At 31.1% G+C, this 13,059-nt stretch overlaps 1 protein-coding gene across 1 annotated transcript in view; it reads right to left on the minus strand.

Moving 5' to 3' along the window:
* The window catches only part of LOC129742054 (uncharacterized), a 144,362-nt gene that overhangs the window by 82,875 nt on the left and 48,428 nt on the right, over positions 1-13,059 (minus strand). Inside the window, exons 9-10 of the mRNA XM_055733901.1 lie at positions 10,354-10,483; positions 2,868-3,001 (exon numbers count right to left, since the gene is read on the minus strand). Coding sequence (XP_055589876.1) covers positions 2,868-3,001; positions 10,354-10,483 — 264 coding nt within the window. The remainder of the gene's footprint in view (positions 1-2,867; positions 3,002-10,353; positions 10,484-13,059) is intronic.

Here is a 13,059-nt window from a genome sequence, read left to right on the forward strand (position 1 = left end):
TTGTTTGCAAAATATTATGCAAAGTTGAGCAATCTTTTTAATCGAAACTATCTAGCTCATAATAATTTGATTTGAAAATGAATTATCATCGTAAGAAATCTACCGGGCATATCAACAATAAAACCTTTTTAATCCTGATACACATTTTTTGGGTAATGTTTTCAAATTATGAATAATTTTATCATTTTATTTATTGAGATTTCTGAAATTTTCATGTTGCATGAAAAAGAAATTTTTTTTATTCATTATAACAGGCATCCATGATTAGGTCGTGTCCGGAATACACGCTATGGGAGTTATTAAGCAAACACTAGCGACACCATGTCCTCCATAGAAAAGTTTAGATTAGTTACGGAGCTTTTGGAAAGCTTTTGAAAACGGCCATACATTTGTCCTAACTACAAAACGTTAAAAATTTACTTGGCATCGCGGATGGGAAATGTGCTTCCATTTTGTTCGCTAGAGTTTGCTGATGCTGTCGCCTTTTCATTGTATGGAAAAAACGACTGTGTTTTCGTTCAGAATACCTGACCAAACCTCAATTGAAACATTCCTCGTACCCTAAGACATTTTCATGCTAATTTTGGTTTCATTATCAGTTCTTAAGTTATACATAAATACCTAAATCTTACTTTTATTTAAGAGACCTCCTGCTCCTTCCAGTGAGAGGAAGGGGTCTCAAACCATAATAGGAACCTTCCCCGGCCTCCAATGGCTCCACCTGCCAAGTTTCAAGCCAATCGTTTCAGTAGTTTCCGAGTCTATAGGGAACAACAGACTGAAATTCATTTGTATATATAAGATTTTCGAAAATGAAAATTTTTAACATGGAAAATGTTCAAAACTTGAATGGAAGATATAAGAAAGTTCAAAAGAAAGCCAGTTCTTTAGATATATTGTAAGACAAAAATCAATACGTGCTTCGGACTTGTTAAAAGTATCTTAGTCAGTAATAACTACGAAATCCTTAAAGAAAACTAAAAAATGTTCTTCAGTTATGTCAGCTATGTAGCGAAGATTTGCATTTGGAATTTACAGGCATAATTAAAAAAAACTGCTAAAGGGTTAATGTAAGGTTGCCAGATTACCCGGTTTTATCTGGGTATGTTCGGATATTTAGTACAAAATTTGGGAACAGTCCAGCCTGGCCCGTTTGTCCGGATTTCACTGAAAAATGCCCGGTTTTTTCTCAGATTTATTCACTTTATTAGACAAATGTATCAAAAAAAATAATATCTCCAAAACGATATTTTTTGAGCTTGTTTTATAAAAATGATCATGTTAATCAGTTTAGATAGAGAATTTTTTTCAAATTTTTTCTTCATTATTGTTGAGTTATTTCGGGGTTTTGAGCGTGGCTAGGAAACAGAAATTAAAAAAAAACTCTCAAATGTCAAATTGGTCTAATTTAATCATTACTAATGATCATTACTCATTTTTTTAAGTCTGTTGGAGAGTTTTGAATTGAACTGATTTTCATGTTTCACTAAATTCAGCATGCTTCATCTATAAAACAATAGTTTTGTATATTTTGTTTTGTTCTGGCACGAGTTTTTATCATAAACGATTTCAACCCTTTTCAAAAAGTGCACAGGTTTCTGTCCAAAAGTAAAAAAATGCTGCAAAAATGCTGCATCAAATTTGTATCTGCCTGGGTTTTGAGAAAATTTGCCCGGATATTACCCGGATTTAAGGTCGTCACTTTTGAAATCAAATGTCTGGATTTTGTCCGGCCCGGATAGGTGCTGAAAAAATTCTGGCAACCTTAGGTTAATGCATCGAACTCAATTTTCAACTAGTTGTTGATTTTTTTTTTAGAAATAACTAATTAGACTGAAAACATTGGATTTTTCTGCATAAAATTTTTATATCACCCAAACTAGAGCTCGTAGACCAAACAAAAAGTTGAATTTGAATTAACCCTCTACTTCACGGACTATGAACCCGATGAGAAAAAAATCTTCAATGGAAATAATTTTATTGACCTTCAATTTAGCAATTTATTCCGAAAAAATAATATTGTTTTTACAACATTTCTTTTTGCTTAAATAGTGTAAGATATGGGATGACTTTAATTTTTTTAAGGTTTTATAAATGCTTAATACATTTTTGAGGCATTAAAGTTGTTGGAAATTCTTAACAGTATTATGCTTAAAAATGTGAAAAACACTAAGAAGACATTTAGGGTTCATATGCAGTAGAGGGTTAGAACGTGAAGTCTCTACGTTGTTGCTTTCGTTAACGCATTGTTCCATCCAAAATTAATTTTTATAACCCCAAACCAACCTAACATCAATTACGCAAAACTCTCATCGATGGGAGCAAAACATTTCAAACACACTTTGACCGAATTTGAACAAAGAACGACGAAAAGAGGCGCGGGTCCCTCACGATATCCATAATGTATGCAAATTCCCACGTATTTTCTTTTAATTATGATTCTCCCAGGCTGGCATTTGCGCCAACCATTTGCTCCAACAAGCCATGACCATCCCAAGAATCGGTAGGGAGCCTGATTTGGTAGAAATCCTCGACTCGGCTTGCGCCACCATCCAAAAACATTCTACATTTATTTTGTAAATTAAACATTATGCGGATCCGGGGAAAATCGTTCGTTTGCTTACATGCTGCGGGATTTTCACTTTCGAGGACAACTGCTGTTGGGAGTTGAAATAAGCAAAATTTAAACGTAACCGTGGAACTGTTTTTGGTAAAAAATTTTAGTGATGTTGCCATGAAATACAGTAAATTTTTCTTAAATATACAACCCATCAACGTCACCAGCAATTAAAACTAAAGAATTAAATTCCGGCAAACATGAAATTAATAACGAAAAAAAAGCACAATCAGACATCAACTTCACTTACCGGCCTTTCATCTCCTCGGTGGGAAAATCTCCAAAGCCCCAGGGCATTTCCGTTGTTCCGAGAATCAGCCCGAAGATGAATCCAAACAAAATTGAGATGAACATTCCGAGGCCCAGCGAGATGAAGCCGACTTTCTGGGAATTACGAAGAAATAACAACAAATGTACATCAATCATCATTATGTTCGCCATTTTGACGGATAACTCTGCAACGAGCGCAACAGGCGGAAAGTGAATGATTGTTTTTTTAAACAAAAAAATTTTAATTGAAATTCAATTCTAGATCAACAGCAGATAAATTAGAACGGAAACATTGGCAGACTAAAAACGAATGTTTGGAATCGTGTTTCAATTGCCTTGAACCTAAATAATGACAATCTCTTCAATAAAACTATTTCTGTTTAAACTATAACAAAGACTACATCATTTGTGGTTGTCTTTCATTAGTTCATGATAATGAATTACTTTATTCAAAAAAATGGATATTAGAATGTGGAATCTGCCAATGTTTATGTCTGGAATTAGCGAAGAATAAAATACCCTAAAAATGGTGTAAATTAGATTAGTTTTTTTTAATGATAAGAATTTAATTATTTTATTTGGTGAAAACATGAATATTTGTTTGCTTTATAATTATCCAACTCGGAAAACTTCGTTAAATCAATAAAAAACTCTTTCAGAAAAAATCTACTTTTTTAAAACTTGTTGCTTTTTAGTAACTTATGTCGAATGCTAAAAAAAAAACGAGTTTTGCCAAGAGTTGCATACTAATTCATATGTAAATTCATCATTTTAATCACATAATCGCATGTGGAAATCATCAAATCAAGTAGGTCGTGGACTGTACATTTGCAGTCAAAACGACTGTGTCAAAGTAGTACTGTTTTCAGTGTTAAAAATTTACTTTTGAGCACTTAATTGCATTTACTTTTAAATTTCATGATGAAAGCTAAAACCAAAATCGAAAAGCATTTTAAAGCACTTATAATTAATCTATGAAAAATAAAGTGAACTAGATTTTGATTACCCTTTTCAAAAATGGAAAAAAATAAACTAGAGCTTCTTAACCCTCATCCGTCCCTGAAATTTTTACCCGTTACAGTCCTTGGAGTGTCAATTTGACATTCCTGTGAAAACCAATATATCTTTCTTATTTCTCAATCATTTTTTTACAAAACTTATAGTTTTGGAAACCTCGTGATGCAACTCAAATATTATTCACCTATAGATCTTCGATTTTCCGTTATTCAAAGTCTAAAAAAAACCGAAAAAACATGCTTCGGAAAAAGACTGTAGATCAGCTACGAAATGCTCAAAAAAATTTCATTTAGTATCCAATAAGCTGAAGTTAGACATATGGATACACATATGGATAATAATGATATTTTTTTTGATTTTTTTTAAGATCATGACCACAAGAAATGTAAAGAAGTGATGTAAAATTTATGTAAAGTATCGCAGCGCTTATGTAGTAACACCACTAGACTTGGTATGAAACTGGCTTCCTGGTGAATAAAAATGTATTCCAGAAATCTAAAAACTCAAAATCCAGTGCAAAGTGAAATTTAAGAGCAAGAAAATCTAAAAAATTGCAAATTGACAAAAAGTTAAAAAAACAGTTACCTTTGAAAATTTGTCAAAAATTCTGTGTTTCGTATTTTGAAAATCAAAAATTTAAAAATGTGCAAAATAACGTCAACTTTCTAATCCTCATTTCAAAATTTATCTGGTGTGACTTAAACCGTTTTTACGGTTCGTTGATTGAAAAGTATGGTTTTTAAACCACTTTTTACATTTTTTGTGGTCATGATCATCAAAAAATTAAAAAAAATATTTCCATATGTGCAACGTATAGCTTCTAGCTTCAGCTTTCTTGGACACTAAGTGAAATTTTTTTGTGCATTCCATAGCTGATCTACAGCCTTTTTACCGAAGCATGTTTTTCCGGATTTTTTTCTTAGACTTTGAATAATGTAAAATTGAATTGCTGCAGTTGAATAATGTTCGAGTAACATATTTGAGTTACATCACGAGGTTTTCAAAACTATAAGTTTTATAAAAATCGATGTGCATTAAAAGTAATGAAGCAAAATTTAAGATTTTAATGATTTTTGAGGATCTTCGAAAGAATTGTATTATTTGGATGCACCCGAATAAAGTGACGGTTATATTGACACTTAATCATTCACCACATCAATTCAATTGGCTTGTTTTTTTTTGTATCCGATCCGACTTGATTATCATCCATCCGATCTTCAAATGATGAAACGGCTTTAGTGGTTTCAAACATAAGTAGTGGTCTAGTTTTGAAGCAAATTTGTCTTTACAACCATAAATTGAAGTGACAAGATCAAAAAGTGGAAAAATTACCATTATTCGAATATCAGACAAACTATAAATAAATTCAATCTCGTTACAAGTTTTTCTTGTTTGTTGAATCGAAATTTCTTTTCAAAAACATTAATAAATTTGTCTAAATCCTAATTGATATTTTCTGGTCTGAATTCTAATTTTTTTTTATCAAATAAATAACAGAGTTTTTACAGATTTTTAAAATGATATTTAGGTACCGTGAAACGGGGTAGCATTGATCACCGGGGAAACTTTGATCATCATCATCATTTTTTTCTAGATAATCAATAATAACTAATTTTAAAGTTAAAATACCTCAAAACTTTTTTCTACGTTTAAAAATCGAGTTGAGTTTCAAATAAGGAAAAAATTGGTTTGTTTTTGAAAATTTCAAATGTAAGTAAAAATGTCATTTTAAAATCTTGACCTGAATGTCAAAAAAGGTCCTTAAAATAAAAAAAATAAAAAATCTTGAAGTATATATTTTTTCGAAGGCTCCCAAACAAACCCCCTTCCTGGTAAAATCAAAGCGTTTAGAAGCAAAGAGTTTGATTAATGTGATAGTTTAACTTTTTCCTTAGAAAATGTATAGTTTTGATTTAGTTTTTGTTGTGGTTTGAGGTAATTTTTTGTTTTTTTAAAAAATAGGAACATTTTCCAAGAGTAAACCAGTCTAGGACAAAAGGCTAGAAATCCTATCAAATAGTGAAGTTGGAAGGAAAAAAATTAAGGGGAATTGTGTGAAAGCTTAGAGAATTGAATGAAGGCAAAATTTCGTTTGTTTAGTAGTTAAAATTTTATTGATAATGTTCAAAAATTTAGCCCCTTATTCATTCAGCATTATTGGTCATCTTTCGATTTTGATTGTTGTTCGGCCTTCACAAATTAAAGATGCGATGATGTTGCTTTTTGGACCGAAAAGAAATCTAAACCAAGAAGCATAAAAATTCAGGAGATGTTTTGCATCTTTAATGATCAAGAAAACTTGTGAAAACCAAAAAAGAGACAGATCAATCAAATTCTAAACAAAGACAAAATTAATTTTTAAATAAAATTTAAAGTAGTCTTTCAAATTTCTTCAACCATGTTTTACTTTCACAGGCGTCCAGTACTGGTTTTAAAAAATGAGAAATGTGCCACATTCCTCTCAACAGTCAAATGTCACTGTTTTAGTTTTTCTTGAATATTTTATCCTCACGCAATGCAAATAAAATTCCGATATATGGAGCAAACTGGAAAATTCTCTGGCTACAACTTTGTCGAAGACGGCAAAGCTGTAGGAATAGCAAAAAAAATTATTATATCGCCCCGTTTTGTTAAAAGTAGCTAGCAACAGCGATTTTCCGCCCAACTTTCGGAAATGTTATTTTTAACAAAAAAAATATTTTTTTTAGAACATTGAAACGTTGTGAAATGATCTTCATTAGATCCTCTATTATTTGCAAAAAAAAATGGTTACCAGAAATTTAGAGTTATATTTTTTTTTGAAAATTGGAATGAAAATCTGTCTGAATATCATACTATCAAGAGTACATGTACATATAGCAAATGATCTTGAGTGGAACAAAATTGCTCAATTCGACGCAATTCGGAAAAGTTGTTCAAGCGGTATGGATATGGGTTTTACGCGAAAAAAAAATAGTTTAGCAGATAGATCTTGGTTTCAGCTATCTATTTAATGATGATTTGCAGAATATTTTAGAGCAAATCCTAATAACTCTTGATCTAAAAAGCTCAAAAATTACGAAACAATGAATTCTGATCTTAATTGAATCTATGGCGGTTTGGAATGGACAAAAATATGATCTTGAATGGAAAAATTGTGTACTGACAACAAGTAAATCTCTCAATTCTATTCTTTGTGTATCTGTGAAAACTGCAATTAAGTGCCATTTTCAATATTTTTCATGTTAAAAAATCAATGGTTTTTTTTTTGCGTTACAGAAACTCAACTGACTGACTCAAAGACTGGTTCTTTTAACTCGAATTTAGAAGATTACGGGAAAGTTATTAATGTGTGGTTCAAATTGCAGTACAGTAAATTGCTTTAAAAAACACATTCATAAAACAAAATGTATGATAATGTCCAGTATCTTTTGAATCACGATAAAACTTATTTATATTTTAAAATCATATGAACTTGAGGTATGGGCAAATAGTCATAGTCACCGGCCCAACCTTTTAGGAGCTGTTGCAGTTCCTGCAAAGAAAGAAGAAGAAGAAGAAGAAGAAGAAGAAGAAGAAGAAGAAGAACTTGAGGTATTGAGCTGAGATCATAAAACACTTAGTGTATTTTAGAAGTGTAAATATTGACAATAGCAAAATATTTTTAAAAAATATATGAATTGATTTGATTTTAAAATTCTACATACGTTTTGAAACCAACAAATACTACTTAACTTTTTTTAAAAAAATTGTTCTTATCCGAAGGGTTTGTTGAAAAAGCGAACAAAAACAGTCGCAAATAAGTCAATTTACGTCACCGAAAAGAAAACTTTAAATTTTACGAGAATATTTTGACATTTTATAACAAAATAATAAGATCTTCTTTTAAAATGATAAGACCATTCTGAAACACCAAATTTGATAGAAATCGATTGAAATCTAGCTGCGTTACAACAACGCGAATGAATAAATTCACGTCACATAATTGGAATTTTTGTATAAATGATTAAGGGAAATAATCTCTGAAAGCTGGTTTTACTCAATACGTGGTTGTTTTTTTACAAATCGAACATTATTTAGTTTATTTTTCAATTAAGCAGTAAGCAAGTAAGCAGTAGTTAGTAAGTATTAATTTTAACTTTTGAATTGTCAATATGTTATTTTTCAAGTGCCAGTCAATATAAGGATAAAGTTAATAACAGATACGGAAAATTTATAATTTTGCAAGTCGGAATGACAAAATAGCACTTTTGAAAGTGTACCTACCTGGAGGCTCTAAAGAACGTTTCAGAATAAAGGTTCAAATTACAACACAAACAACTTAAATTTTTTTTGGTAACCAAATTTTATTCATTTAGAAAGAAAATCAACTTCCGACCTTTTGCTACTATTCTTTTTCATTTCCATTAGATTTATTGACTTCTAGAATTATAACAGTGTTAATCCATCACGTAACGATGGAATGTGAGTCAATATCAGGCAACCAATTCAATTGTTTTTTATTTTAAACCTTAAATAACATTGAAATAATAAACGAATATAATTGGTTCAAACAAAAAAAAATTAGAATAGCAAACCAATTGGTAATATGGATCCTATTATTTTGATACATAGTTAAACGGAAAACAAAATATCTTTGTTTTAAATCATCCAAATAAAAACTAAACTTTCATATTTCTTTGTTGCCGTTACAGGAATGGCATAATTTTAAATTCAGACATTTTTGAGATATTTACAATGCAAGAGAATAAGGAAAAAATTATCTTGCAAATTATCTCCAAAAACCACCTTTATCAAATTGATTGCTGATAAAATCGTTGATTATTAAAAGAATTACTGTGTATGAGTAGTGGAAAAGTATACAAATACTGTCAAAACTGTCCACAATGTTCAAATCAAGCATTGTAGTGAAGCACATGATCCGCAACTGCGGTTAAGGATCATCAGAGAAGACAAGTCTCAGACCAGAATTTTTAATTTTTAATAAACGAAAAACTAAGTTTATATCACTGAAATATACAACAGTTTTTTCTCTGATAAGCTGAATATGTTGCCTAATTATAAGTCATTCAAACCTTACCTCAATCAACAAGTTTTTGCTAGTTCCAGAGCTCGTATAAGTTGTAATGCTGGTACCGAGGCAATGAGACAGATGATTTCTAATGAACGACAAAACTTATGAAAAACCTTATTTCAAACAAATTCCAGAGTTTGAATCCCAGAACATATCTGCTTGTGGTAAGATCCCAAGTATATTATTGAATGTGCTTGCTGGTTGTTTTGTATGAAATATGATGATTTGCCAAGATCCGCTCCTATGTAAAAAAACAATTTTCAAAAAAAAAATAGATTTTTGCTGTTTTAAAAAGCCAAAAAAGAGTAATTTGGTATGTAACCTTCGCAACCAACGACGATACTAACCGATTATACTTTAATTTTAATCTCATGATGGTTTTACTTCGTTATTGTATGGTTTTACCAGCAGAAATTCCATTTAAAACGCGTTTAAGTTGTTCCAAAATTATCAAGTATTATTATTTTTTAACAGCTTTAACCATTAAATTGCACTAAGTTTCTTTTAAAAAGAGAGGTATTGGACCGAAAAGTACTAGAAATAGAAGGAAGGCGATGAAACCAGCTAGAATACAGATTTGACGAAGTAAAAGTTGAAAAAACTTATCTATATCTTGACTGAAAAAGGTGTACGCCGGCCGATGGGAGATACCAAGAATAAAGTAGACATTTTTCTTACAAAATACGATAATTAATTTTTTTCAATTTTTTTCATGAATTATCATAAAATTACCTTCATTTCCTTCATAGAAAGTTTTTCGATCAAACGAATGGTTTTTGAGATACACGCAGTCGAAACTGTCCCATTTCTAAAAGAACTAAGCTTTACTGTTTCTTGGAATATTGGAGAAAATTAGTTTTAGTTAGAGAAAATTATGCGCAATTTGATGGCATTTACCCCTCATAAATATCTTGTTTAATGAAGGAACAAGAATCGCAATGACCAGTGCACAAAAGATAAATGTTTCCCTTAGCACTTCATACCTAAATTAAAAGCGCAAGAATGAAACAAAAAAAAAATTCAACAAAATCCACACGACTATGAGAAATTTCTTTTCGTGTGGGTTTACATGAAATATTACTATCCTTTCAAATAATCAAACTTAGATTACCTTGTCTCTTAACATTTGACAATAGTTTAAGAATATTCTATCAAAAAATTTATAATTTTCATGGAAGTCACACATCTTAGTTATCACATAATATCTTAGTTTTCGATTAAATAACTAAATGTACCTATTCTTATTGGCGCTGATGTAAATGGTACCCTAATTCAATGTACTTATAAGCAAAAGAGCTTTCCATGATTCGGAAGAGCGAAAATTATTCACTTATTCATCACCACCACCGTCATCATCATCATCTTCACCATCATTCATCATGATGCGAGTACTCACCACAAGCTCCCGGTCTGCGATGATGGCCCCAAATGTGATGGACATGACCGGTCCCATCAATGGCGATACTAACATGGCCGCCACAATGTTCGGTGCGTTGTTCTCCACCAAACCGAGAGCCGCCAGGGAACTTTCGATCCGATTGATGTTTTCCGAGATTTTGCCGGTCAGTTTCGGGGATGAGGCCGCACACAAACACAATAATCACGTCGTACGGTTTGGTTCGGTTCGGTTTTTGAGGAAGGTGGTAAAAGGAACCAAAATGGTGAAAATCAATTAATGCCAATAAAGGTGAACTGCAAGCAAGCGATTCGAACCGAGGGATGCTCCTTTGTTTTCTTATCCGGAATCTTAGTGGGATCTCGACCCCATTCAAATTAATAATTTATCATTCTTCAAACAGAAACAATTTAATCTACTTCAGATCGATATCAGTTGACGAGGGCATAAACGGGAGACATTTTGAAATGGTGATTAGCGTTCGATTAATTCATGCCACCCCGGTCCTTTTCGGAAGCATCTCTCGGTTTAATGGCCGATAAGAATATACCTATGCTTAATCAGGGATCGGCAACCTGTTAACCCTCATCCAATACAGTACCGTTTATATTTTATTTTTAAGAAATGGAAAGCACGCGCACTATCACTTCCACTTTTACCGTCCAAAACTTTTCACTCTGATGATATTTTTCGTTAAAATTTCCTCAGTGAACAATTTTATGTATTTAACTAATTTTCAGATTTCGAAAATATGTCTGACTAGAGATACAGTAATTTTACAATATTCGGGCTTAATGCACTTTTACCATTCAACTTTAATTATCAAAATTTTGCAGAGTGATTGTTAAAATGAAAAAAAAAAACTGTTTGTATGAAGTTTTTGGAAATCCTTTGAAGGAATAATAAGTTTTCCGAGATACAATATTTTAAGGTTAGACTAATATACACGTTTTTTTTTAATTTTAGGCGGTTTGTTAGGACGATATCTTTTCAATCCAAAAATCGAACAGTAGATACATGTCAAGCAAGAACGAAATCTAACGAAATCTAACGAAAATCAGATTCACGATTTCTTTTAAGGATTTGGATATGAAAAGATGTATTGGTTGTTGAGCATATAATATAATTTCCATATGGAATCATTCGTCAGAAATTTCATACATATCTCATTTTAATGTACTATAAACATTGTACTTCGTGTAACTTTTGATTCATTTGATAGAACTTTTCGAAATGTCCAAGCAAGCAAGATTTATTTTTCACATTTTAGCAATCTTTCTGCAAAATTTCAACAATAGGCGATTTTTTGTTTCTGAGAAATTGCAAATCGCAATAAAAAAAACAATTCAAAAAGTCCGATTCTCGTAGCATTACGTTACCGCTGGCATCACAAACTTTGAAGAGCTCAAATTCAGTTGATTTAACTTATGCAAAACAAATTCAATAAAAAATATCATCAAAGTAAAAAGTTATGGAGGATCAAAGTCGAAGTGATAGTGGGCGTGCTTTTTTTTTATAAAATTAAAAACGGTATTGTACATACACACAGTTATTTGAAAAAATGTCCGTACAACACTTATATCGGCACCGAAATATTATTTTAATGTATTTTTTCTGTCAATAGTGGAGCTTAAATATCTGACCCATTCCAAGCACCCCTCAACTGGAGAACCGACTTTTATTTTTCATTATCCAAAAATAAATTACATAGCGTTAGAAAGGTTATTTCTTGACTGTCATTTTCCATCAAAAGATTTTAAGCTACCTTTTTTTATAATTGCGTATGTTAAAGTTGAAATTTAAAAATTTTTGTATGAAATTAAATTCATTTTTGCAAATATCTTTCATTTATAACATAACTTTGTCAAAAATCTAGCTATGTCAAAAACAATAATTGCAAAATGATGGTAAAAAAGCCATCTTTTAAGCATGATATAAGATAAATAACAGTCACTGCAAGTTTACGCTTCAGAATCGTTGATAAAGGTATCTATTTTTAAGCGTTGTGACGTCCCGAAAATTCTACTGTTTTTAAATTTGTGATTTACTGAAATTTCACATATTGCCGAAAATTGGAGGTCTCTTCAAACTTTTTGAGTGGAATTTAATGCAATTTTAAGATTGAAAATCGGTTTAGCAGGTTGTGAGTTGCACCCGGGTAAAGAATGCGTTGTGACGTCAGTAAAATTTATTTACTATTTTTCGAAAACGTTCAAGACTTTTTACTTCAACACTATGATAGTATTTCTTCGATACAAGTTCAACACAACAATGTGCTTCAATAAATGAATTCTATTATCAAGTTTTTAAAGAAACTAGTTTTTTTTTGCATTAACTCAGTTGTTTTTAATCATTTCTAATAAAACATATAAAACAGCGCTTTAAAACGCTTGATTCAAGAGTAAACAAACTATCAAACAAATGAAATCCTCATCGATTTTGTAAAAGAATATTTGTGAATCATAAAGCAGGTAGTTATCTGTGATTTGAATAAAAATCTTGCAAAAGATCAAGTTCTTCATATATCTATGTTAGAATGAAAAACGCCGCTAGTAGCTTCTATTTCTTTCTGGCATTATGTTCAAACAAAATAAGTTCCATGAAATAACTGTAATGAGATTCAAAAAATCTTTGAACATGGTAAACTTAATAGATTAATTTTCTTATTAAAAAATTCATAAGATTTTCATAGAAAATTAATTAATA

The sequence above is a fragment of the Uranotaenia lowii genome, chromosome 2 (assembly GCF_029784155.1).
Source record: "Uranotaenia lowii strain MFRU-FL chromosome 2, ASM2978415v1, whole genome shotgun sequence".
NCBI classification, from domain to species: Eukaryota; Metazoa; Arthropoda; class Insecta; order Diptera; family Culicidae; genus Uranotaenia; species Uranotaenia lowii.